Source organism: Petaurus breviceps, unplaced genomic scaffold, assembly GCF_028583685.1.
Source record: "Petaurus breviceps papuanus isolate PSGF00001 unplaced genomic scaffold, PetGlider_PUasm1.0 90865, whole genome shotgun sequence".
Classification (NCBI taxonomy): domain Eukaryota; kingdom Metazoa; phylum Chordata; class Mammalia; order Diprotodontia; family Petauridae; genus Petaurus; species Petaurus breviceps.
The window spans coordinates 12,787,282-12,814,023 of record NW_027187367.1 but is presented as its reverse complement, the minus strand read 5'-3'; the positions used below and the strand labels follow the sequence as shown (position 1 = coordinate 12,814,023).

At 41.2% G+C, this 26,742-nt stretch overlaps 1 protein-coding gene and 1 long non-coding RNA gene across 3 annotated transcripts in view; one reads left to right on the top strand and one right to left on the bottom strand.

The window, feature by feature from the left end:
* CMTR1 (cap methyltransferase 1) overlaps positions 1–26,742 on the bottom strand; it is a 55,059-nt gene that overhangs the window by 9,233 nt on the left and 19,084 nt on the right. For both annotated transcript variants that reach the window (XM_069073588.1, XM_069073589.1), the window contains exons 4-18: positions 26,273–26,431; positions 23,782–23,874; positions 19,885–19,956; positions 18,923–19,017; positions 18,735–18,807; positions 13,785–13,983; positions 12,348–12,466; positions 10,099–10,195; positions 9,588–9,720; positions 8,530–8,709; positions 6,711–6,767; positions 5,718–5,775; positions 5,115–5,183; positions 3,822–3,953; positions 5–127 (exon numbers count right to left, since the gene is read on the bottom strand). In XM_069073588.1, coding sequence (XP_068929689.1) covers positions 5–127; positions 3,822–3,953; positions 5,115–5,183; positions 5,718–5,775; positions 6,711–6,767; positions 8,530–8,709; positions 9,588–9,720; positions 10,099–10,195; positions 12,348–12,466; positions 13,785–13,983; positions 18,735–18,807; positions 18,923–19,017; positions 19,885–19,956; positions 23,782–23,874; positions 26,273–26,431 — 1,659 coding nt within the window. The remainder of the gene's footprint in view (positions 1–4; positions 128–3,821; positions 3,954–5,114; positions 5,184–5,717; positions 5,776–6,710; positions 6,768–8,529; positions 8,710–9,587; positions 9,721–10,098; positions 10,196–12,347; positions 12,467–13,784; positions 13,984–18,734; positions 18,808–18,922; positions 19,018–19,884; positions 19,957–23,781; positions 23,875–26,272; positions 26,432–26,742) is intronic.
* The window catches only part of LOC138150153 (uncharacterized), a 28,183-nt gene continuing 16,402 nt past the window's right edge, over positions 14,962–26,742 (top strand). Inside the window, exons 1-2 of the long non-coding RNA XR_011165529.1 lie at positions 14,962–15,984; positions 24,096–24,145. This is a non-coding gene — a long non-coding RNA (uncharacterized lncRNA). The remainder of the gene's footprint in view (positions 15,985–24,095; positions 24,146–26,742) is intronic.

Sequence of the window (26,742 nt, the reverse complement as noted above, 5' to 3'; positions counted from 1 at the left end):
TAACCTCGCCTTTCAGTTCATGAACAATCTCCACTGAGAGCAGTGTGTCCCGGGGCAGCTCTGTCTTGAGGTCCAGTTTTGTCCAACGATCTGACTGGCGGCCATCCCATGTGTAGATCTGGGATTTCTGCAAAAACAAAGGACTGGGTCAGGAGGACAGAGAAGAAGAAGCAGAGCCTGGTGAGGCTTAATTCTCAACCTAGGCTCCTAGTTAATATTGCGCCCCATGTGTTTGAGTGTGTGTTTTCTTCCTGACAGCTGACAGTGTGCATTGCAGTGGGAAGAGGGGGGATGTGGGAGAAAAGAAACTTCTTGTAGAAGTTTATTTAAATGACATGCAGCTCCTCCCTTGATAGCAGCTGAAGAGAAATGCAGATTTTGACTCTGTTCTTTTGGCAGGTGTCCATTCCAGCCAAGCAACAGCAGTCTGATTAGTGGCCCTGAAGAGAGCAGAGGTTCACGTGAAAAGAAAAAGAGAAAGGGAGGGAAAGTGAGGTTCAAAACACAGAGTAGGGAAGGAAAAGGAAAGAGCATGAATGAGCTCATGAGAAAAGGACAAAAAATGCAAGAAACCCAGGTGGTTTCGAGATAAAATACAAGAGAGGAAGAAGGTAATAGGAAAGATGCCAGTCTACAAAGCTGTTCCTCAGCTCATATCACATGAGAAGGATGAGGCTTATACAGCTGAGGAAGGAAAAAGGTGATGAATTTGCACAGGACAGGCCTGGTGACCTCAATGTCCAAAGGTCAAACATCTCAGGAAATCTCAAAAACATGCCAAAAGGCAGAGCTGACCCTTTAGCAGAGATGAGGACAATTGTCAGCACGACTGCCAAAGCAGGCCAAAACATAGCTAATCTGCACTGTGTGCCTACAGTTTTGTTAGCATATAATTGACCACAGTTGTTTCTGATAATTTCCCTTTATCTAATTTTCAATTGTTGTGAATTGTTCTTTTTTTCTATCAACAATTTGGTTTTCCCCTTTTTAAAAAAATCAAACTATTTTGGTTTCTTTTCTCGCCAAAATACTAGCTCCTGGTTTTATTTATTAATTCAGTGGGTTTGGATTTTTTCTACTTTTTGGAGGGGGAAGGTAGGGCAACTGGGGTTAAGTGACTTGCCCAAGTTCCCACAGCTTGTTTTAAGTGTCTGAGGCCAGATTTGAACTCAGGTCCTCCTGACTCCAGGGCCAGGGCTCTATTCACTGCACCACCTAGCTGCCTCCAGTAGGGTTTTTTTGCTTTCAATTTTGTTAATCTCTTCTTCCATTTTCAAAATTTTTAACATTGGAGTTTTTTAATATTTTGTTTTTCTAGGGTTTTTTTTTAATTGCATGCCCAATTCATTGATCTCTTTCTCTCACTGATGAAAGCTTTCAGAGAAACTTTTTTCCCCTTTTTTTGACGCTTTAGCTGCATCCCAAAGTTTTGTTATGCATTTTCTTTGTTGTCATTTACTTTGATGAAATTTTCTGTTTTTTCATGATTTGTTCTTTAATTGGACAATTCGTTAGGATTAAATATTTGGTCTCCAATTAATTTTGAATCCTTTCTTCAAAGGTCTTTCCATTTTTTTTTTTTACATACCATATTTCACTGCGTAACTGTCACCCCCTCATAACTGTAGCACCTTTTTTGGTTTTGTTTTGGGTTGGGGAGGGATGTCTGAGTCCAAAAAATTGGCTTATAACCCTTTATCATGCAATCGTCACATGGTATAGAATTCTGCTCGTCACACAGCTTAAAAGGTAAACAGAGCAGCGATGTAATCACCAGTGCTCTGACTGTGAACCTGAGCCTGGGATTCTCAGCACACACACATTGTCAGTATTCCGTTTTAACATATATTCACAAGTATATCCATGCATCCTAATCTTGCACCAAAGACAGTTTAGTAAAAAATGATTTTTAGGTAATACCACCACATTTTTCTTAAAACCTTCACATAATAGTCACAACCCACCTTTCTTTCTTTCTTTTTTAACAAAATTTTGGCATAAAACCTGCGATGATCATGCAGTGAAATACGATGATTTTAACTGAACTATGATCAATAAAGAATGTTTAATTTAACCTGCTTTTCTGCATTTGTTTGTGAAGTTTTTGTGCCCTAACTACATCATGGTCAGTTTTAACAAAGGTATCATACATAGCTGAAAAATGTGTTTCTGTTTCCAATCAATAATTACAAAAATCTCTCATAGCTAACTTTTCTTAAATTCCATTCAGGTCTTGTAACTTTTTTCTTGTTTACCATCTTGCCATTTTTCTCTAGATCTGAAAAGGCCACACTGAGGTCCTCCCCCTACTATTATACTACTGCTACCTGCAATGTGATTAGCTTTTCCTTTAAGTATTTACATACTATGTGCAGATATGTTAAGTAGGAATATTTATTATCAATGGTGTGCTCCTATAACATAAGCAAAATAGAGCTTCTATGTTTATCTCTTAATTGGGCATATTTTTATTCTTGCCTTATTTGAGATCATGATTGTTACCTCTGCTTTTTTTTAATTCACCTGAGGCCTAACAGATTTTGCTCCATCTCCTAATTTTAATCTCATGGGAATTTTTATGTTCAATTGTATTTCTAGCAAACAGCATATGGTTAGATTCTGTTTTCTAATTCATTTAACTATCCTTGTATTACAGTTAAATTCAACTCATTCATATTCACATTTGTAGCTGTCATTTAAAAATTTCTCTTCATTCTATCCTCTTGTATTTTTTCCCACCCTCCCAATCCTTCTTTGCAAAGAAGGTGGTGAAAAAAAAACACTTTTTAAAGTGACCTATTAAATTAGTAATCTATAATAACTGAAGCATTGTTTCTGCTCTATACCCCTCATCACAAGTTTTTACTCTTTCCTTTTAATCCTTCCTTCATGCTCTGACATTACTGTTTATTTTTCTTATGACTACTCTCTCACCAATCCTACCATCCCTCTTTTTTTGTTTTGTTTTTTTCCTTTCTGGAGGGCAATTGGGGTTAAGTGACTTGCCCAAAGTCACATAGCTAGTGTGTCAAGTGTCTGAGGCCGGATTTGAACTCAGGTCCTCCTGACTCCAGGGCCGGTGCTCTATTCACTGCGCCACCTAGCCACCCCACTACTATCCCTCTTACACATCATTCTCTTTTCTGTGTCTCTGTTTCCCCCTTTGCCTATTTTCCTACTGAGTTTAATGTATTTCTACATCAAACTCTTTGTGAGTGTTTGTATTTGTGTTTGTGAATGTATCAACCTTCCTTTGTCTGATTCATATTGAAGTAAGGTTCATGTAATGCCCATTCTCCCCATGCCTTACTCTAAATCATATACCCCTATTATGTGAAATAGTAAGTTCCTTCCCCTTCCTCTTCTTTTCTTCTAGCATGTTCCATTTTTCCTCTTCTTTCTTCTCTTAAGGCCATCAAAACAGAACAAAATCACCCCCAGCCCATTTGTGCTTAACTTAACTCTATGACCCTTGAAGACATTTACATTCTAAAGGGACACTTTTTTCTTCTCCCTCTATTAAAACGTAGGTACTTTATTACCATAAAGACATATGGGGAGATTTTAGGTGTCAGCACAGTCAAAGTGTAATACTACTGAGCCTTGTTCTGGGAAAACTACCTTCCTGATCATGGTATCTCACCTGCCAGGTAAATACAGTGTGTGCTCCTATAGAGAATAAACATTAAACACTCCCAGGCAGCAAAACGATAACCTCTAGAAGCAGTATGAAGCTGCTCTAAACAAGGTGCAAAGGAACCAACCTAGGCTGGGAGAAACCCAACCTAGGAAACTAAGTACAAATATACCCACCCACTCACCCCTAAGCCAATGAGAAACTTCTGCTCACTCCCCGACACCATGCAGCGGTAGTCCAGAACAGAGCGAATCTTATCCAGGGTTTTGGAGTTGAGTGCAGTAGGCTTATAGCTGAAGATATCAATGTCAGTGCCCTAAAGTAAGATTAAGAGAAAGGTCAGTAAAACCAGAAGGATGAACCGTTACCTCAATCAGAACCCTGAACACTGTCCCCCTGTACCTTCCCCTGACTATACCACACACCGAAGAGGATATATTTCAATTTGTCTGCAGTATTCCTTTAGGGTCAGGGTGGCTAGGTGGTGCAGTGAATAGAGCACCAGCCCTGGAGTCAGGAGGACCTGAGTTCAAATACGGCATCAGACACTTAACACAAAAACTAGCTGTGTGACCTTGGGCAAGTCACTTAACCCCAATTGTCCTACCCTCCCCCCTCCAAAAAAAAAAGTATTTCTTTAGGGTCTATTATAAGAGGCTGAGAAAGAAAAGAACAGAGGCTCCAAGTGTACACAGATCGATTCACAACTGTAAGGAAATGTCACTAGAATATAAAAGCTATCCCCTTAATAAAACTAAAGGGAAGAATTTTTCCAGTTGTTTGTTGAGAGCAGTTAAGGCCTCTCTCCTTCCTGCTAGTTTAATACACACAAAGTCAATCTTTTAAGGTTTCCATGAGGTCCATTTGTCACACATTTGTCACACATTCCCACAGAACAAGAGCTACTATACTCTCAGAGATTCAAACAAAACTCAGGGAAAGCACAGGATTGGGAAAAGTAAGGAACAAAGAACTGCTAGGAACAGTCAACTAGGGATGAAACTATGCGCCTGGGAGAACTGTCTGGTGAATCTGGACTAGGCCAATAAGCCTGACCCTAAATTCTAATTTTTGCTAGCACTTGCAGGGTGGGGAGCTATCTCTGTTTCTCTGTCTCATTTCTCTATCTACAAAGCAAAATCCACTTTCCACAGAGATGTTTGTAGGAGTCTGTAATGGTGAATCCCACAGGAATCAAGTAAGCTGGAAAGCAGTAATAATCACTGTGCTCAGGAGAACGGTGATAATTAACATGGCTGCATCTAGAGATGAGAGCCATCAACCTATGTGACAGCTTCCCTGGGGATGCTGGGGAAGTGCCAGTGCTAAAGCTTCTACAAAGGGGGCATGATAAAATCAAACCCCTGGAGGTAGGGCAGGTTGGGGAAGAATCATACCGGACTATCTCAAAGATTTCTCCCACTTCTCATCTCCATGACCTCAACCTTCTCTCCCAGATACTAGACACCCCACTCACCTTTATCAATTCGAAGAACTTAGACTTTGGATCTGAAGAAGAGAGAGCAACTCTGGCTTGATCTGGAATCTAAAGGAAGATATGCACGTTTAGTTTGGGAAATCACTGGCTGCCCTATCTCCTCCTGTGTATATCAGGGTGACCAGATGGCAGAGATGAGCTAAGGAGAAGATTATCACGTGGAACCAGGGTTAAAGGACTGAACAGGAATCTAGATAGAAATTACCATTGTCCCTTGGGGTAAGTATACCTTTGATGTCACCTGTTTTCTCTAATAATCTTTGAGACCAGTGTAACTACACAGAAAAATCAATAGCAAACTCTGTCTCAGCTTCCCACCACCCTTTGACTAACAACTACCAGATCTGGCCACAGAGAAGCACTTAAGTGAGGGAGCTGAAAAGGAGAGCCCAAAGGACACTACCCAAGTGAATGGATGGTAGGGTTCACTAAGGGCTAACCAGTCCCTTTCAGTCACCAGCCTGGTTCTTGATGGATGGGGAAGCAATCGGGAAATCATTAAGACTCAAAATACTTACTACCCTGCTTTAGGGCAGTCCAGGAAGCAGCCTGCTGGGCTCTGACCTGGATGGATATACTCACCCCCCAGAGCTGAAGGCACCCTTTTCGGATTTCTGCCTGGCGTGGTTCACTAAGAGTCCTATGGGAAAAGGCAACAATGATTAACACATCAATGGCGCTCAAAAACCTCATGTTTCATGTATAACCAGCCCCAAGGGAAAGGAGGCTTAGGCCTGCACACACACACACACACACACGCACACACGCATGCACACACACACACACACACACACACACACACACACACACACACACCCATACCTACACCCATACCCCTTCCTTCCACCATTAGCCTAGGATGCCCACAACACTTCTCTGGGTGTCTCTTGAATGAATTAGAGTTTAGTTATTCAGACAGATCTATAACCAGTTAAAAAGGGGAAGAAAGCTGTGGGTTTGCTTACCTTCCTGTCCTGCTCAGAGTTTACCCAAACACCATCTTCCCATGTCCCCATCAGCACATTTCATTTCTCTCTATTCTAACCAAACCCCACACTGATTTCTTTTTACTGGCTTCTCTAAGTAAAGAAGGCTATGAAAATGGATCAAAACTGACTTCCTTCAGACTAATTTTACTTCACTGATCACTTTTTATACCTTATGTTCCCTTGGCACTCCCATATTTTATTTTTATCATCTTATCAAGGGAAGGTGAATGTCTTATTTATCTTTGTATCTCCTCAGTGCCTAACATAGTGCAACTGATGTACACTGAATAAACAAATGAGTATCATGCTGCACTTGTTAACACACTGTTTTCTAACTCTCCTCGTGGCATTTATCATGTGTTAGCTTTATGCCTTAAATAGACTGCAATTTCACTCTTTGAGGGTAGGGACCATTAAATATATTTCTTTGATTTCTTTCTCAGATCAGCACAGTGTTGTGCACACTCAACAAAGTGCATAGATGTTGACTTGAATTAAAAGCTGTTGGGGGTGAAATAGTCCCAGGAATCTTGCTAGCAGCCCCTGGTATACACAAACCCCTTCCATCCAGGAGGAAAACACTCACGAGTCTTGGACAAAGGCATAAATTTTGGCCAGGGCTTTGATCTGCGAGCTGCAGTGGCTGAAAGAGAGAAAACAACTTGGCTTTAGGAGAATTTATGAAAATAAAGCCAAAAAGTCATTGGCTTGAAGAATTGGAAGAGGAAAAGAAACAAGAGGACCTTTACCATCGGTCATCCTACGATCTTCTCATTTGCTTTTGATTGGGCTTAAATCACTTGTTACAATGTGGCTAACAAATACTCGGCCATTTTGACCATAACTGCCTCATGTTCATTCTAGATGGGAGGTGGTATAGCCAAGAGAAAAATGCACGCAGACAGGAGAAAGCATATTCTAGTTTAGGCTTTCTCCCTTAGTAGCTGGGTTACCTCAAAAAAAATTACTTAACTTCTCTGGGTTTCATTTTCTTCAGGTCATGAGGGGATATTAACCTCTGTCCTAGCTTACTTCCCCATGGTAGCAATGAAATAATTAATGTGAAAGTGCTTTGAAAAGATTAAAAGAAGAATACAAATAGAAGACTCTTTTTCAGTGGATGGACTGGATGGAGCAAGAAGAATGACAGTGGGTTGGGGAAAGAGAATCTTCCCTCTCAACCCTCAAGTATGAGTCAATCCAAACATTCCACAATTACTTTAAACTTCTCTAGGCAACCTATGAGTCTAGCTTTTACCCAGGGTCTTTCAAACAACTATCGGTACATTTCATAAGTTTTCTCATACAAATGCAGCCAGAAACTAGACCTAGGCTTCCATCAATACAGGGGACTCTCAGATGAGAACACACTCTTTTTATCAATGCACCTTATAGTCTCAGAGCAGGGATTCTAGAGACAGAGAGAGAGAGAGTGAGAGTGTATGTGTGTGTGTTTTATACATCCCTTTGGTGGTCCAGAGAAGCCAATGGTCCCCTTATCAGAATGTTTTTTAAAAGCATAACATAAAATACATAGTATTGCAAAGGAAGTGAATTATGTTGAAATGCAGTTGCCAAAAAACCTATTTTTAGGTTCACAGACCCTAGACAAGGGAAGCTTCATGAAACTCAACACAATAGTAGATTAAGAACCGTCATTTTAAGGAGTTGCCTTGAGCAGTGGAGAAGGTAAGTAATTTGCCAATGTCACACAGACAGAAAGTGTTATAGACAGGATATTGAAACCATCTTCTTCCTCTTCCTGATTCCTAGGCCAGTTCTCTATCCATTATACCATGTTGTCTCTCAAGTTATCAGATAAATCAGTTTAACTTGTTCTGTGGCCCACCTGCTTAGGTGACCATCACATAAAGTAGAAGACCTATGCTAGTTACATAGAATTTTTTTTAAATGGCAAGTGATGCTGAAAACACATAGAATGCCAGCCGTGTATCTGGTCAAGTGGGGAAAAACTCTGAAGCTAACACCTTCCAAAGCAGGCTGAGACTGGACTGAGGCAAGCTCAATGATTCAGAAGAAGGAAGTTTCAGCTGAAACAACGCAATGGTCATTCACACCCAGAAGCAATGAAAAGGAAATTCCTTCTGCCTCTTGGGATTTGAAAGAGAAGGATGACACTGTCATGGTCCTACTTTCCTATTTACCATAGATGCTTCCATATAGTAGTTTCCTAAGTCGGGGTACTAACTACAGTGATGACACAGAACAACAGAAGGGGGGCAGCACTAGGGGCAGGATGAGGGCCTGAAACAAGAATCTGGGGAGTATAGGGAGGTGTAGAAACCAAACCACTGAGGGAAGGATTCACAATCTGCTGACCAGGTTTACACGGGGCAGAAAGCTCAGCAGGCTCTGAACCTCTCAGCTCGTGATTGTCCCCTCACCTCTCATTGGATCGGATCATGTAGTCAGTAAATTCAGGGTCTAACTTGATCACGTCCAGGGGGACCACAAGGTTGACATCCATGTCACTCTTCCGAAGCTGATTGAGCCTGTTGTTTACCTTGAAGAGGTATTCCCGGACATCATCAATCCCAGACTTCAAGCTCTTGCACACCACGTATCTGCCAGGGGACATTCATTCCTCACAGTGAGCAAGAACTTCACCACAGACAGCACAGTTCCCCTCCTAACCTACGGCTGGCACTGATCTTTTCCCAAGGCCTTCTCAATGTTGATTCACTCTCAACAGTTCAGAAGACTCATGCTTCAGCACTCTTCCTCCTCCATCAATCAACAAATACACTTATTAGGTGCCTACAGGATACAAAGCACTGCGCTAGGTGCAAGAGAGAATGGTAAGTATAAAACACAGATCCTCAAAAACGCACATTAGTTCCAATTTTTAGTGCTGTAAAGAACTTCTCACCAAAAAAAACCCTGAAAAACAAGCAGTATAAGTATTATTAGGCCAATTTTTAAAGATAAAGAAACTGAAGTTCAAAAGTTAAGTCATTTGCCCATGGTTATATGACTGATAAATCCTGGAGCTAAGATTTCTATTAAACTATGCTTCATATCACAGATATCTCAGAACTGGAAGGCCTCAGGAGATATCCAGTGAGGGGAGGGCCACTGCCCTGGGGCAGGCCATTTCACTCTTGCATAGCTTGGTTAGGAAGTTTTTCCTTATATAAAGGCTTTATCTTTCTCGGTTTAACTTCTACCAACTGCTCCTGATTCTGTCGTCCAGGACCAAGCATTATCAGCCTAATTCCTCTTCTATATGACAGGCCTGCAAATACTTGAGGACAGCCAATCATGGCCCAAAGGTGTTCCACGGCCAAATTAGTTTAGGTAATGATGTTGTAAAGATCTCAATGCCTAGCCGGAAAACATTTCACCATCTTTCACTGTCATGTCAGGGAAAGGCAGCCAGAGGTGCTCCTTGGGCAATATTATTAGAGAGACAAGCCTATGTTGGGAAGGGGGAGGGCTTCACCTCTCTGAGTTGGCAGGCCGGCTGGTGACAGGTTTAAAAAGAGACACGCGTTCAAAGCAGGTGTACAGCAGATAGATGAGTCCCACGCTGAATGGCGTGAACAAATCAAAGGTTTTACAGATAAAGTGGCCTCCTAGATTAGAGAGACAGAACCAGTCATAATCAGTGGATTCTCAAGGGAAGGGAAAGGGAGAAGGGATGTCACAGGGAGTCATTATAAATGGAGGGCGGGGAAAGGCAACCAGAGACAACTAGGATGCAGGAGAGGATAGGAATGGGTCAGGGCATCTGTCATGAAAGGGATTTCTGCAAGTCCCTCTCACCTTCCTCCCCTGAATTCAGCCATGCATTGGTCATCTGGACAGGTATTTCTGTACTTGCTTCTATAACTGTTATAAAGTACTCCTTCCACCTCCATAACCCCAAAACAACCACCCCTCATTCAGTCCCAACACAAGAGTGACTCTGGAGAGGTCTGAGATGATGAGACAACTGAAGAAGAAGGTGTTACCTGTGCGGACGACAGACAGCCCTGTGAGAAACTGGCATAGCAATAGTTGCTTACTGAGGATTTCCTGCAGATTTTCTTGCTTCTCCACAGAAAAGCCCTGAAAGGAAAACACAAAATTAGGGACCATGAACAGACAATGAAAACTTAGAATAATGCCACAAAGACCACAGTACTTTTTATTTTTTCAAAGTACTCTTATCACCCTTATTTAATTTCATAGACACAAAACATCTACCTTACCTCCTTCACAGAAATCATTAACCCTTCAGAAAGAAGGAAACAGACTCCAAGGGTGTGACTTTGCCCAAACTATACTCCAGTCTAAGAGATCCCCAACTTCTAATGCAGTGTTCTTTTCAACATAATGAAAGTGTAAGTGGATACACAGAGCTTCCTTTACCAGTCAGCAGCCCTTTAAGCTGGCATGGTCATCCAAGAGGGAGATCAGAGAGAACAGAACTACGCTGTTGGCCTAGCCAGAAGTGGAGCAAACATGGCAGGACAAGAGACATTACTCCAGGTGTCCTAGCAAAGTCTCACCTGAGACCCAGGGAACGAGTGTCCTGGGAATGCTCCTCCACTCAGGACCACTCAACAGTCCCTGTACAGGTGACTCAAAAGATTCCTAAGTATAGTTATGAAAAAGAAGGCACTAATATAATAATAAACAATAGCTTCTCTATGCCATAGTGCCTTCCTTCCCAGAGATCCATTTTCCACTTTATCCTAACTGGCTCATTGTTGGTCTGAGTCTTGGTCACTAAATGTCCTTGATATCTCAGTCATTTCCTTCTTCCTAGGCTCCATGAAGGGAACATAGATCTAACCTCATGAAAGCACAGAGGGAGCTGGTTTCTTCCAAAGCCTCAGTAAGAATCATACCAGGAAAGGCTGGCTCAGCTCATCTGGGCTAACAGCCAGGAGAGACAGAACCAAAAATATGTAGGTCCTCCCCAGTTTGAAGATGTGCATGAAAGTAGGACTAAAAAGAGTGATGAGTACCTAGCAATCCTTTCATACTGTCTATATGGAAAGACAGTCCTTCAGTTTGTGGCTCCTACCACCGTGTGTGATACCAGTCCCATGTCCAGTCAGATGAAAGCTAGTTTCCTAACTGCTCAGTGTTGGTCAGGTTAGTCTTATCTGCCAACCACAGTTGTACCACATCTTTTATCTATTTATTTGCCTTTTGGAGGGCAGTTGGGGTTAAGTAACTTGCCCAAGGTTACAAAGCTAGTTTTTTTGTGTGGGTGTTGTGTCTGAGGACAGAACTGAACTCCGGTCCTCCTGACTCCAGGGCCGGCGCTTTACTCACTGCACCACCTAGCCACCCCATGCCACATCTTTTAAATTAGGCCATCCCTGACATGCTGCCCTCACTCTTCTGAGGCTCCTAATTATGCCTATACATCACACAGAAGATGTTTGGAGTACCTACTGACATTTTTCTTAAAACTAGTCCCTTAAAAGGCTTTCCTGTTTCCTCCTAGGAATAAAGAAACTGAGATCAGCATTCTTTGGCCCTGACCCAGTATAAATGGTGATTCACCCCCAAGCAAAGATTCTTTGGAGGGTTGAATTAGCAGCAACTGAATCTTTTTGCCTAAGAAAACTACAGTGGATTTCTTTCTCTTCCTTAAAGAGTTGCCCTAGAAACAGGGTCCCTGAGCTATTCAGCACAGTTCAACTACTTGTAGATTCCCACTCCATACCACTGTCTTCTTCCCCCAGCACTAAGTGGGGAGAGGACTGAAGAGGGGGTGTTAAGTGGATCTCTGCTTGTCAATCTGTCAAACAGTTCTGAGACTAGCTAAATCTGGATAGCATATATCCAAAAAGGGCTGTCAGAAGTACTGAAATTGACAAATGATTTATGACTTTTCCCTGTTTGGTTTCTGGCTGGTTCATTTTAGTTATATTTATTCCTTAACCTGCCATGTCTCAGGGCCAAACAAGAAGAGAATCGAGTATACCAACTTGCTCCAAGGGAAGCAATGCACATACCCCTCCCCTCAGCCTTGACCATGGCTTTCACAAAATCACGTACACATAGCAAAACAGCACTACCTCCCCACTTCCTCCCCCCACCCCCAAAATTTGAGCTACCACTAAGAGACCAACACCCATCTTAAACAAGGGCTTCTGTCAGAAGACAACATAATCCAATCTTAACTCTTTACTGGGAATGCAACCCCAGAGAAGCATTGTGCCAAGAGGTCAAACTTCTCATAGACTGAGATGTCACCTACCCCATCAGCCATCATAAAATGCACACCCTTTCTATCCGTGTTATCCAGAACAAAATTTCGAAAAGCTGTGATGTTCTCTGGTCGAGTAATATCTCCATCTCCATCAATCCCGCCCTCACCTAGTAAGAAAAGAAAAGATGTGGTTAGTCCACCTACCTTAGTCCACACAGCAGTTTTGGGCAGTGCCCTAAGGTATGTAGACATCTTTTAATCCTTTGGCGGGGGGCATTCCTACCTGAGGGCCCTCATTACACTGTCCTCACCATGAAGCTCAACACAAAGACAGACTAAAGTCAAGAGGTTCATGTAATAAAATCAATTCATGGGATTGATAGGATTGTCCATATAAGAGTCATTAAAAATGAGTTTTCTATGAAACAGAAGGTACTTCTAAGGCAACAGGGTGCTCTCTTTTAGAATCTTAACCTCATCTTCAAAGCAGTTAACATTTAAATTTAAATTTTTTCCCTAAATTTATGCTGTTTCACTTCCCTCCTTTTGTGTAAAGGGCAGGGGCAGGAGACCTGGGGGTGTGGAATACTGCACACACTATCAGCAATAATGAGCTAATTGGTTTTGTCTAATTTATTGTTCTTGTTGTTGTTGTCATGAAGCAGACTTAGTAGACAGGGGAGGGGCATGTTTCAGAAATGACTGTGATACAAAAAATAAAGGTATCAACGGAATCTGAAAAGTGATGTTTCTTTCTAGACATTTGCTGGCTTAAGAGGTGGTTTCTCTTCTTTTACTCCTATTGCACATTAGGTATGAAGAGGGTTAAACGGATATGGTGGCAAGTCCAGAATAATCAGGATAGATGGGTGCAGGAAGTGGGCTATCCATCACCAAATATATTCCACACTCAGAGTTGGTGAAAGAATAGGAACTGTATTTCTTAATAACACTGCCATCTTCAGCAGAGGATTACTTTTTGTCAGTATAAGCAAAGAGTTCCCTCTGAAAGGGGAGAATGAATAACTTTGACAAGAGTTTACCATGATTGGTGTTTAAACTATATGCAGCTGGACTAAAGTAGAGAAACAACAGATAGAAGAAAACAAGCAAATCCTGGTATAGTGAGTTGCTGAATTAAAGGCTAGTCTCAGACACTTAGTAGCTGTGTGACCCTGGGCAAGTCACTTAACTTCTATATGACTTAGTTTATTCTTCTGTAATTGGGGATAAATAATAGCACCTACTTCCCACGGTTGTTTTGAGGATCAAACTTAGTATCTGTAAAGTGCTTTGTAAACCTTAAAGCATTATAGAAATGTTGTTATTATCATTGTTAATTAATTGCTTGGACCCCCAAGGCACAGAGAGCCAAACAAGACTGACACAACTGCCAGGATAGTGTTTCACTTTTACAACACAGGAGTCTTTTTCAAGACCATTTCTCCCCCTTGAGAAGATAATTCCCCTTTCCATAATGCATACCATAGTAAGGTTCAAAGAGTTCACTGGAAGCTGCATAGAAATCCTCCAGTTTGAAGTCATTGGGCCCTTTCAAGGTCATTCCAAAGCCCTTCGCATGCCACTTCTTTCTCCAGAGAACATATTCAGAGAAGCCGCCAGGGCCTGCACATACATCAGCAAAGTACAGAAGCTCTGCATCCCGGTCCTTCAACAGGGGTTTCTGTGAAAGGAGGATAGGAGAAGAAATGAGAGAGGAGAGGAGAGGAGTTTAGTAGGTGTTATTTAAAGGGAAAGAAGGGAAGAGTTGTTTTCTCACTAGATAAACTAGCAAAATTTGGTTCCAGGACCACTGCACCAAGCACATAATCTCTGCAAGGTCCTCTCTCACCAATGGTACAGGTTTCCAGCCACAGGCAGGAGATTCTTCCTCTCCAGATCAAACTCCCTAACAAAAATTATAATGCAATCAGTCATTCCTAGAATTTGGCCTATCTTTTTTCTCAAAGCTTTTCCCCCATGTTATTTCACTGTATCTTCACAAGTACCCCATGAAGAACACAGGACAAAGCATTACCATTTACTCCCAGAGAAAATGAGGCAGAGAGATTCAATGACTTATTCAAGGTCAGCCAGACAGTTAGTTAATAAGAGATGTCTAAAACCTGGACTTTCTGAAACCTGATCTTTAATCTTTCCATCAAAATAGAAACAAGCAACTAAAGCAGCAGTCACTGGTACTCTCCTCTCTCACTACCACACGCATCTTCTCTTTTCCACTTCTTCCCTCCATCATCTTCCATTTTTCCTTCTTTTTCATTCTCCCTTTTCCCCTATTTATGCCATGCCAATTGCCAAGAGTGCCCAGTAGCACTGCTTCATCCTGCAGGACGTGTCAGGCCTAAACCCCAGATCAGAACATGCAGCCTCTGAATGCTCCTTTAAAAGGGCAGTCGAAATGTTCCTGTTTGTCACTAGTGGTTTAATAGTCACAATAATCAATATGCATATATCAATTTAAGATTTGTAAAGTGCTTTAAGTACATGAGTCCATTTGATCTACAGACCCTGTGAAGCTGTCGCTACAGCTATTACTATTCCCATTTTACAGACAAGGAAACTGAGACTGAGGGCAATTAAATGATTTCCCCCAGTTTCCACAGCTATTCTCTCTGATCTGCAAAGCAGGGAAAATGTCATAACTGTCTTGATGACTGGAAAATGCTGAGACTATTATAAATTTTGAAGGCTATGGAAGAGGTTTCTATGGAGTACAGTAAAAATGGGAGCAAAGTCCTAATTATCTGCAATCTTTCCAGAGCACTCTGCCAAAAAAGCAAAGGAATGGGGATAATTCATACCCTTGTGCTGGGGGAATGAGCATTCAGAGATTGAACATATTTCTAATTGGAAGTCAAATGTCTTTGAAAGCATAGTTAAAACAAAGAAAACAGCTGGAAATTTCCAAACTGTAGTCCCTTTGGGGGGTGGGGGAAGGGGTACAAGAAGGGAACCCTAGTGATGGCAGTCAGGCTTTCCCAAGGTAATGGGAGAACTTCCAGATAAGGGCTTCTATGCCAGCAGGTGCTAACCAAAAATAGGCTTCAAATGTCTGTTAAAGTTTCCTTGGAAAAATCCCACCTCTTAGGCAGGCAGTGATACATGAATTCTACTTTCCCTGTCTAAGATCCCATCAGTACTCCTGTACTCTGTTCGGTCTGTATTCACTGGCACTTATTTGCACAAATGAAAAAGATTTAATAGCATTTACACAGTAATGCACTTCCTATGTAATACTTGATTAGCTCACGTGACAAGAGCAGAGATAATGAAACTATGGTCACAGGTTTAATATAGATATGACCAGTTGCTTTTGAAAAGAACAAGCCAGGGGGGCAGAGCCAAGATGGCGGAGTAGAAGCAGGTCTTCCGCAGGGCTCCGGCTTCCACCTTCCCCAATTCATGTAAAAGAGGACTCTAAACAAACTTTGGAGCTGCAGAACCCACAAAATGACACAGAGAAGCTAACCTCCTGCTGAGGACAGCCTGGCAGGCCGACAGGAATCGGCCAGCGCAGCGCTCTGGGAGCCAAGCCCAGCTCCACACCAAAGTTGTAGCCCCAGGGCGGGCCTGACCAGCCGCTGGCCAGAGGGACTCCAGATCACCAGCAACTGTGGCCGTTTCAAGAATTATCAACCCATAGATGCTAAGGACAAAGTGACAGGTCAGTGCCGTGTGGACTCTGGGACCCAGTAGATGGGAGTGCATTGGCTTTTGCCCCCAGGGGAGAAGCCACTGAGGAGCCGAGGCCCTGCAGCTGCCCCCACGTGGCAGCTTCAGCTCCTGGCCTGCAGAGTGTAGGGGGACCAAGCAGTCTGAAGGCTAAGTGCTCTTGCTTTTAACCTGCTTGGATTTGGATTGCGGTCTAGAGTGGAGGTCCTGGGGGGGGTGTGTCCAGCTTGCCAGAGTGTGTGGAGGCTTCAGCAAGGGCACCCAACTAATACCTCCGGCAGCTGAGAAAACCCCAGAGTTTGGTACGAAGCTCCCCTGTCTGGTAGCAGAGTCCTACTGTGGCAAAAAGTCCAAAAGTCAAGTAACATGACCAGGCAAAGGAAAGAAAGCAAACAGAAGAGTCCAACATTAGACTCCTATTTTGGGGACAAAAAGGATCAAAGCATGGAACAGGAAGAAGACAGTGAAGTCAGAACTCCTGCACCAAAAGCTTCAAAGGAAAATACGAGCTGGTTACAGGCCATAGAGGACCTTAAGAAGCAGATAAGAGAAGTGGAGAAAAAATGAGATAGAGAAATGAGAACAATGCAAGAAAATTACAAAATGAGAGTCAACAGCCTGACTCAGGAAAATAACACCTTAAAAAATAGACTAACTCAAATGGCAAAAGAGGCTCAAAAAGGCAATGAGAAGAATGCCTTAAAAAGCCGAATTTGCCAGATGGGAAAAGAATCTCAAAAGCTCACTGAGAAGAATCATTCTTTAGGACAGAATTAAAACTTAAAGGCTCTAGTTCAACTTTTTTCCTATCTTACCTTATTATACTTCAGAGTCAGTGTTTCTTTGTCCTGATGATTTCTCTTCCAGGTTCTCTCTACCCCCCTAATGAACAGCTAAAATTCCTTTATTTCTTTCCTTCAGGCCTTACACTTTATCTTTCTTGTTCTCCATAGTTCTCAAATTCTCTAGAGCAGCATCTTCTAGCCCCAGGAAGCCCTGCAGGTACTCTCAAAATCCCATTCCCCCAATCCTTCAAGGATCCCTGGGCCTGGATTCTGCAAATCCATCTAGTACAAGGTTAATTCATTCTCCAAGAGGGTTAGGTGTAAGAGTGCAGCTTGTTGTCCCTGCTAAAGGGTTCTATTGTGCTCTCCAGAAAAAAAGGTAACCGGCCTCCTCAGTTTGGTTCTCAATTTGGTCCTGAGGAGGCAGTGAAGATGAGAAGACAGAAGAAAACACCTAGCACTCTCTCCTTAAGGAATCAGGAGAAATACCTCTTGAGGGGCAATTTTCTATGACCATTAGCAACCAATTCAAGCCAAGAACCTGCCCTGACACAAACAACACAAAACACCATTCTCTTTATAACTTACATTTCCACCCACAGTATGAGTGGTATTGTCCAAGTGACTTCTTCATTTTCATTTCAGCAAAAGGCAATAAGCAGATAACAGGTGCTGGAGGCATTTGCATTTAAAAGCCCAAAATAATGCTGTGCTTTCCCATAAACTTGACAGAATTCCTCTACTATCAGGGGCTTAAGGGAAATCATTTGGAAAACTAAATCAACATTATTCCAATTAAATTTTCTCAAAGCACCAATTCTGAAAGTCTTTTCCTGCTGGCTACTGCAGTTGGGAAGTACAGAAATGCCTAGTAGAGGAAAATGACTGTAGGATACTTGGGCCTAACAATCAGCATGCACATTTTTGAAGCAGTTAGCAAAGTATAAACTGAAACAAGAAACCTCAGAAAGCAAGTCTCTAGCATTCTAACAATCAAAAGGTATGTGAAGTCAAAGGTTAGTTATCTATCAGTAGGCTTTAAAAGCCTTATCTTTGAGGTAGATGAATTTCTTTAAATTAGCAATCCTGAGTAGCTAATAATCCTTTTTATTCTAGGTTGGACATGAAAATTCAAAGGGACCACACATGTACAGATATACATGTGTGCATACACATATGTGTATATATGTGTGTGTTTAAACAAGTGTATATATACCTATTTACATATCTATGCATATATGCATATTTACTGCCTTTTGAAATATATGTTTGTGTATTCAGGATTTCAAGAAGTCACTTAGTCTTACCCTCTCCCTTAAGGAGGATATCATTATCCCTGTTTTATAAGGGAACTAAGGCTCCAAGAAGTTAGCTATTTCCCCATGGTCACCTAAGTACTAAGTGGCAAGTGAAGGTGGGGACCAGAAGTAATCTCTCTTGCTTGCCAGGACAATGTTTCCTTCTATGACACCATGATGCTACTGAAAAGTCATTTGGATTTGCAGCCTGTCACAAAAAACCTAGGCAAAGACTAAGATGGGATGATTTCAGATTTCTCACCCTCTGCATGTCTACCACCACTACTATTCACAGCAAGAAAGGATGTGAGTTCTTCCCTTTTCCCTAAGGCCTCTCCTAGGGGAACATTGCTCTGTCAATCGCAGCTCTTTCACTTTCAGGTGCCTGAGCCCATACACACTGTTTCAACTCAGGAATCCTCTTGACTCATTGCTATCCAGCATAGACTAAGTATCTGTTTCTACACAATGCTTGCATGTAACTGCTGCCTTGGGCACTTTTTAGTTAGCCTTACTTTGGAGACCACAGAGAAGTCCAAGGCAGAGCCCATAAGAACCCTTCAACTGCATCGTCCTCCCAGATTTTAACAAGTGGCTAACTTTGAACTTAGAGCCATTTGGTGCCATAGAACCATAATTAAAGAAAGACTGCATCTTACCCCCAATGAGTCCTTTGGGTTCGTAAACATACGATCAAATACAAAGTCAATATTGGCCATTTTCATTGCTGCTCTGCAACATACAAAAGAGGAAAATTGTAACTTTTCATACTCAAACCACCCTGAAGCTGAGGCTCAAGTAAAAGGAAAAGACAGAAAAGGTACGGAGAAAAAAGTGCTCACAAAACCTGTTTAGGAAGAAGACTCCCCTGATCATTTCATAGGGATTGGACCTGGTCCGAGCTCTGCGCATCTCCTCTCCATCCAAGTCATCAAACACACTCTGCCAATAGAAAACCAGAAATACAAAATGAGCATCACACTAACATTTCAGCCATAGGAACCCTCAAAGACCTGAGGATCCTGACTCTCTCACCTTCGGAACCCTCCAGAGGCTTGGATTAGTGCTGTATACGGAAGTCTCTCTTGCTGATGCTAATTCCTACACCTCAAACCTGGCTGTTTCTCCTTACCAAAGGGAAGAGTTAATATTCTAAGGATCATTCAAACCCAGCTCTTTGGGAGACTATTTATTAAAAAGCAGGAAAAATGAGATTGTGATTTTTTTTTGTAATTCTTGGCATCTAGTAAAAGAAAAGTTCCATCCACCTTCATCTGAGTCCCATTCCGGAGAAGAACAGCCCTAAATGCTGAGCTTTTTGCCAGTCAAGTCCCAGGGAAGACAAAGCCCACCCCCCCACCCCACCCCCAAAAAAAAACACAACAAAAGAAACCCAACAGCTCTGTAGAGGACAGACTAAGCCAAGAGGTTTCCTTTCTCTTTCAACCTTTTTATTTTTCCAGTCTTTATTACCCAAACCCCATTCCTTCTGCCTCCAAAAGCAGCTACCAGATCATTCTAGTGACACAGGATAGGAAAATTACCAGAAAGAACAAGCAGGTTAAAGGATACCTTACAAAAATGGGAAGGGTTCATTAATACCAATCTAGATTTCTTCTCAGAAAAAAATCTGTTTAACCTAAGAAAAAAATCTGAGGAATGTATATGCATGAATTATCTCTCCTCAGCATACCCAGTAAAGAGCTCACAGCTTGCTAAATCAGAGTTCTTGAAACTGCCTCCAGTAGAAAGGCCTTGCCTTCCAATTCAACAAGCATTTAAGTACCTACTAGATGGCAGACACTATACCTTGCACTTCAGGACATTGTGCAGAAGCTCTTCCCCACAAAATTCAGTTTCATCTTCAATTATCATCTTCCTCTGATAGAAAGGCATAAGAAAAAAGTAAAAATTATCATACTTAACTAGAATCAGACATGATTGAGTAAGGAGAGTTGGCTTCTTAAAGAATTATAATGGGGGAATGATAACTATAGTATATAGTACATAGTTTCAACTTTTAAGTCTCTAAGAGGTACACTTTTGAAGGAGTGACTATATGCTTGGGATGCTAAAAGTTACATTGTGATTTAGTAACATGTGAAGCACATGGGATATGGGGGAAGAACAGAAGACTGGGTATAGATTGCAGAGAAATTGACAAGAGATTCAGAGAGAAGATGGATATTAATTTAGTTTAGCTACAGAAACTGGACCAGCACATTCGATAATTTTCCTGCCTTCTCTCTCTGGATGTCTCATACATACATTTGACAATTTTATCCAGTCCTTATAACATTAAGACCATGTTAAGCCTCAACTGTGGTTGAGGTTTATATGCAGCCTTTCCTAATCCTCCAAGCACTTAGTGCCTCCCCTATCCAAATACACTGTCTTTACTTTGTATATATTTAACTATAGACCAGCTGTTTCCCTTAGTAGAATGTAAGATCCCAGAACGCCTCAACTGTCTCATTTGTTGTGTCTTTCTATCCTCAGCACCTAGCACAGTGTGTACGCACAGAACAGGAATCATGTAGATTAAGGCCACTTAATAAAAGTTTGTTGACTGATGGGGGTGGGGACGGGGGAGGGGAGAGTAAAGATCAAATGATATGTGGTGTGGTGACAACTATGTGAGGCTACAGGAGAGTAAGGGAAGTTAACCACAAAGTCTATAGGGTTTTCATGGATAAAGAGTAGCCATTCGGAGAGACAATTTTAGCCAGGTCTAGAAGCTGATCAAGTTCCCTGGGAGATATGAAGTTGACAAAGTCCATGTTCCCCTGACATGCCTCCAAATGAGTTGAGAGAGTCAGGATTAAAGTCACTAACTTCAACTAGGTAGTAACTAGGTACTTCATTCTCTGGGGAAAAAAGGACACAGATCCTAAATCCTTCTGGCTGCAGATATAAGATAAATTTGTCAGGGGCGGCCAGGTAGTACAGCGAGTAAGAGCACCGGCTCCAGTGTCAGGATGACCTGGAGATCAAATCCCGGGCTCAGACACTTAGCACCCACCCAGAAACACCTGGCCGTGTAACCTTGAGCAAGTTACTTAACCCCGATTGCTTAAAAAAAAAAAAAAGATAAATTTGTCAAGCAACTAAAGTGCCACATAAATAAGACATTTATTGTTATTAGAGGAAGCAAATAAGAAGAAAGACACTCAAGCTGACCTCTAGAGCTCAAGAAGGGTAAAGAATGGGGAAGACACAGGGTTAGAGAGCTATGCTAGACCTTGTCTTATTCATTTGTTATTATGAAAAACCTTGTGGTGCTTCTTGCAAGAACAAGAATGCTTAATATATAGCCAAATTAGAACCTGGATAACTGCTTTTTACCTCCTGTAGTTTTATTTCGTTAAAAGGTTCTTAAGTGTTTTCTTAGCACTGTTGAGCAATAAATTATCTAGGAAGGTGACTAGAACAGAAGCTGGAAAGGGTCATTTTTTTCATTATTCCTCAGTCTACGTGGGTATGCATGTCTGTGTTTCCTAACTTCAAAGTCACTTACTTCCTTGCTTCAATTCCTCCTTTGATAAAAGGGATGTTTTACATATAATTGGGCATCAGGATAAAGTATGTGCAGCAGTCAGCTCATTTATATAACTTTAAGTTCCAAGATATTTAAAAGATACTCATATTTAAAAGAGATATATAACCCTAAATGACTATACTCAACATGTTTTACTTTATATGCAGCGTAAGTTAAATATTTAACACGTCTTAAGATATGCAGTTACCCCAGAATGATCTCATATCTCAATGTATTATTAAATAAAAAGTATGGTGAAGTGTTGTCATATCAATTCTAGAAGTTTCTTCATGAGTATTCTTACTTAATAGAAAAGAAATTTCTAACTGCATTTCCTTCAAGGTTAAATGTTAAAAGAATGCTTTCTATATGTAGTGCCTCCTAATGGTTGAAAAGAATAATCAGAGCACACACTGCATTTGTACAAGAGAAGAAAGCAAGCCCATGTCAAGTACATGTAAAAAGTGTTTAAATGCTCTCCTTCAGAGATAGGAGAACCTTGCTTGCCCTCCAGGAATGTATAATCTTTTTTTTTTTTTTTTAAGCAATCGGGGTTAAGTAACTTGCTCAAGGTTACACGGCCAGTTATTTCTGGGTGTGGTGCTGAGTGTCTGAGCCCGGGATTCGATCTCCAGGTCGTCCCAACACTGGAGCCGGTGCTCTTACTCACTGAGCCGCCTGGCCGCCCCTAAGCAACTGGGGTTAAGTAACTTAATAAGGTTACACGGCCAGGTGTTTCTGGGTGGGTGCTAAGTGTCCGAGCCCGGGATTCGATCTCCAGGTCTTCTCAACACTGGAGCCGGTGCTCTTACTTGCTGTGCTACCTGGCCGCCCCAAGAATGTATAATCTCTTAAAGAAGTAAAGCAGGGGGCAGTTAGGTGGCACAGTGAATAGAGCACTGGCCCCGGAGTCAGGAGGACCTGAGTTCAAATCTAACCTCAGACACTTAACATACACACACACACACAAATAACCTAGCTGTGTGGCCTTGGGCAAGTCACTTAACCCCAACTGCCCTCCAAAAAGCAAAAAAAATAAAGAAGTAAAGCAGGAAAGATCACAGAACAGAAAGTCAGATGATCTGCATTTGAGTACTGGTGCTGCTTATTCTTTTTGACCTTGGGTAATTCAATTCAACGAATATTCATTAATTACAGTTCAAGGAGTACCTTTCACCTCATGGGGGAGGCATTTAAAATAAAATAAAACCAGTTAAGTATAATTAATACAAGGCAGGGCAGGACAAAAGAGATCAAGAAAGAGAGCAAATCAAGTATCCTAGGAAACTTTGAGAAGGGAAAAAACACTAAGGATAAGGTGAGTGAGGGAATCAGGGAAACTTTCTTAGGAAAGGTGTCACATGAGCTACCAATGAATAAGAATTCTAAAGGTAAGAGGGGCTGCATTCAAGATACCAGAAATAGCTTGTCAGTCAGTCAGTAAACATTTATTAAGTGCCTACCATGTGCCAAGCATTGTGTTAAACTAACGGAAACAGAAAAGAGGTAGATAAGTCTCTTAAATCCTCTGAAACTCAGCTTCCTTGTGGGTAAAAATGAGAGGGCTGGATTACATGGTCTCTAAGGTTCCTTCCAAAGATAATTCTTAAAACCTAAGTCAGAAAGAATAGGAGGGGAGATCCTAATCGAATCCTATCTTACACGGCTGTAAGAGACTATAAAGGTCCAACTCCTAGCATCTTCAGGGTTATTATCTTAAGGAGGTACCTGGTTGCTTTATACTTAAAATTCTTCGGAGGAAGATTTTACAACCTCCCTAGCTAGCCCCTCTTTCTCCCACATGCTGCCTGAGGGTAAGGACTGTTAACTTTTCAACTATCTGGCAGAAAGGATACTCAGCACAGTATAAAACATACATGTATGTTTGATACATTCCATCAGATGATAACTGAGAAAAGCAGCACTAAAGAGAGAAACTAGGTATTCTGTGCTGACCAATATGTTAACTGATACAAGGAAAACTATGCCAGGCCTCCCAGGCAAATAAAAGCTAACCTTCTAAGGGATTTGGTTCTTGACAATACAGTTAAGCTACTTCCTTTCATAAACCTGTCTAAACTGCACTGCTGTATAAAATACAGCTGGGATGGAGAAAATTTAGAAGACTAGTGTCAAAAATGAAGAGTGTTCTTTGTATACAACCTTACCTTTCCCACAGTCATCCACTCACGCATCTCCTGGGTATCGGGAATTTCAGTGGTGCATTCTGGGAACCATGACACCTGTTCACAGACACTTGGCTACAAACAGAGCAAAAATAGGTGGGTGAGACTGGAGATCTTGCAAAGGAATCCTTGGTGGAATCCTGGCTCCAGTCTCTCTAGTGTTCTAAATCAAACCAAAAGCAAAAGGTTCTAGCACAGGAAAGGGGGAAAAGGGAATGTGGAATAAGTTAATAGAATGATAGGGTCTTAGAGTTGGAAGCAACTTTTAACAGCTTTTCAATTCTCTCACTTTATAGATGAAGAACCTGAAGCCCCAAGAAAAATAAAGTGACATGCCCAAGATAACGTAAGTATCAGGATTCAAACCCAGGTCTTCTTGCAATTCTATCATGCCATTAAGCAAGTAAATAATGAATGAACATAGATCAAAGCTGGGAACCAGTATGTTGTTTAAATTCCAACCTTTGAAAAAAACTTCTAGCTCTAAGCTAACCTCTTGGGCCTTGGAACTGCCTTCCAAACCTTAATAGTTCCTCAACCAGAAATCAGGAAAGATCATAGATATGAAGTAGCTCTATCTTTTGACCTTTTTCTAAAGCATTATTCACAATGTGACCTGAAGTCAACTAAATGAAGTTTTACTTCCAGTCATTTGGAGACATATCAGTTAAAAATCAGCACTTTGCCAACTTTAACTCTATAATGCTAATGGCAAAACCTAAACTCTGTCCTCTTAATAGAGAGGGGTCAAATTCCAATGCACAAAATGAGGCTAGATATGACCTCTGAGTCATGGGGTCATATACAACTCTGTAACTGCCCTTACAAGTTACATTAAAAGTAATACCCATATCTTATGTTGACTCATTTGGTTAACTGCTCTTTCCCCCTCTATCTTTTAAAAATTGTTCTTCTGAAATATGGCTCCCTGAAGAAGATGAGGAAGGGATATATTTGGAAATTTAAAACAAATTTAAAAACAAAAGACATTAATAAAAATAAAATTTTAAATTAAAAAGTAATATCATACTGTGATAGTAAGTTTGAAAACCAAGCCAATACAGGGGAATCTTTAATTGCCATTACTATCACACGTACTTTATGAAAGTTCTAAAATGAAATTACAAAGCAGATATGACTGCTTGATGAAGGCTGGCTACAGGGCGGTACGCACACTAGGCACCCAATCACTGAGAATCATTGAAGGTTACCAAGCACAAATGGCAGGCTTCCAGGTCCCCTACTATGACTTTAGATAAACACAACCACCTACTCTTGCCTCTGATTCTAGGGGATACCATGTGGATATCAGACTGTAAAGCAAGCCAGTTTTAGGCAATTTGTCTAAGGAGAAAAACTAATTTATGTTATGGCAACTTGAAAGTTTAGAATAGGCACAACCAAATGTTCTATTCCTTCCAATCATTAAGAACACAATTAGAGGAGGCTTGCTTTAGCAGACTTGAGATTAAATAGTCAGTTCTAATTCAGTTTTACCAAGGATACCCAGAGTCTTTGTATATTTCCATACAAATGAGGCCAAGGAAAGTATTCTGCACTTCTGGGGAGAAAGGCTACATGTAACAATCAATTACAAATATTTACCCAAACCCTCATTGTCACAGGCTGGTCTTTTCCCCAGCAGCCACAAGGCAACTCAGCAGGACCACCACCAGAATTCATTAGCTCTCAGCTTTTCAGTGTCTTACAATGAAACTTTATTAGGCTTTTATCATTTCCTATGCTCACTGGATCTTTCTCCTCTTTGCACCAGAGCATCAGGAACAAACATAAAATATCAACTAATATCACAAGTACAATAAAAGAGGTGTATTTTTTGTTGTTATCAGAGCTAAAACAAACTGGAGTCTAAATTGTGACAAAAAGAATAAACACACTGTAAATATCACATGGGACTAACTGATAAACAAATGGCAATTTGGAATCAAGATACCATAAAATCTTCAAAGTTAAAAAGGCACCTATGAGGTCATCTAGACCATCTCAGCACCAATATAGCATTCCATCTATAATCCCCCTAATCTAAGATCATTCAGACTCTGCTTTAACACTTTCAGTGACAGAAAGCTCATTTATCTCATGTAACAGCTCACTGCACTCTCCTGAAGCTTGAATCACTATGAGACTTTTTCTTACACTGAACTAAAAGCTGCTTCCCTGCAACCTCTACCAACAATGGTCCCAGGTTTTTTTTCCCTTCCAAGAAACAGAGAATAAGCCTATTCCTCTTTCCACATGAAAGGCCTTAAAATATTTTAAGACAATTTTCATGCATCCCCTTAGTCTTCTTCTCCAAACCAAATAATCCCAGCTCTTTCAAATATTCCTCAGACGAAATGGTTTCCAGAACCATCATACTACCTGAGTCCCCTTGCTCTGTGCACACATCAATGTGTTGACATCCCAACTAAAATGCAGTGCCCAAAAATAGACAAAATTTGATTTTAGTTACCTCTGGCTCATCTCTCCAGTCCACATCAAGTTCCTGGTCAAAACCCTTTAATGTCAGCCCTAAGCCTCTTCGCCCTTTCTGATTAGAGGCCTCAACAATGTCTTTCCGACCTTGGCTGTGTTTGCCCAGACCTTCACCTTCTCGGAAGCCCATCTTTGCCTGAAAAAGAGAGAGAAATAATGGAGCATCATTAGTGATAATTAGTGATGGTAACTGTGTTCAGTTGAGTGTATATCCAGGCCAACTGGTAGTCGAATAAATGAGAGAGGACCACAAAGCTGTAATTAAAGCACCAGGAACATTTAATGAATCTCACTGGAGGTTCATAGGACTGCCCTTCTAGCTAATTCCCCTGATTAAGTGAAAAGTAGATCCAGAGCATAGAAGTGATAAAGGGAGTATAATTTAAAATGAAACTGCTTCAAGGAGTAAACTCTTACATCACTCTGGTTCAGAAGAACAACCCTGTG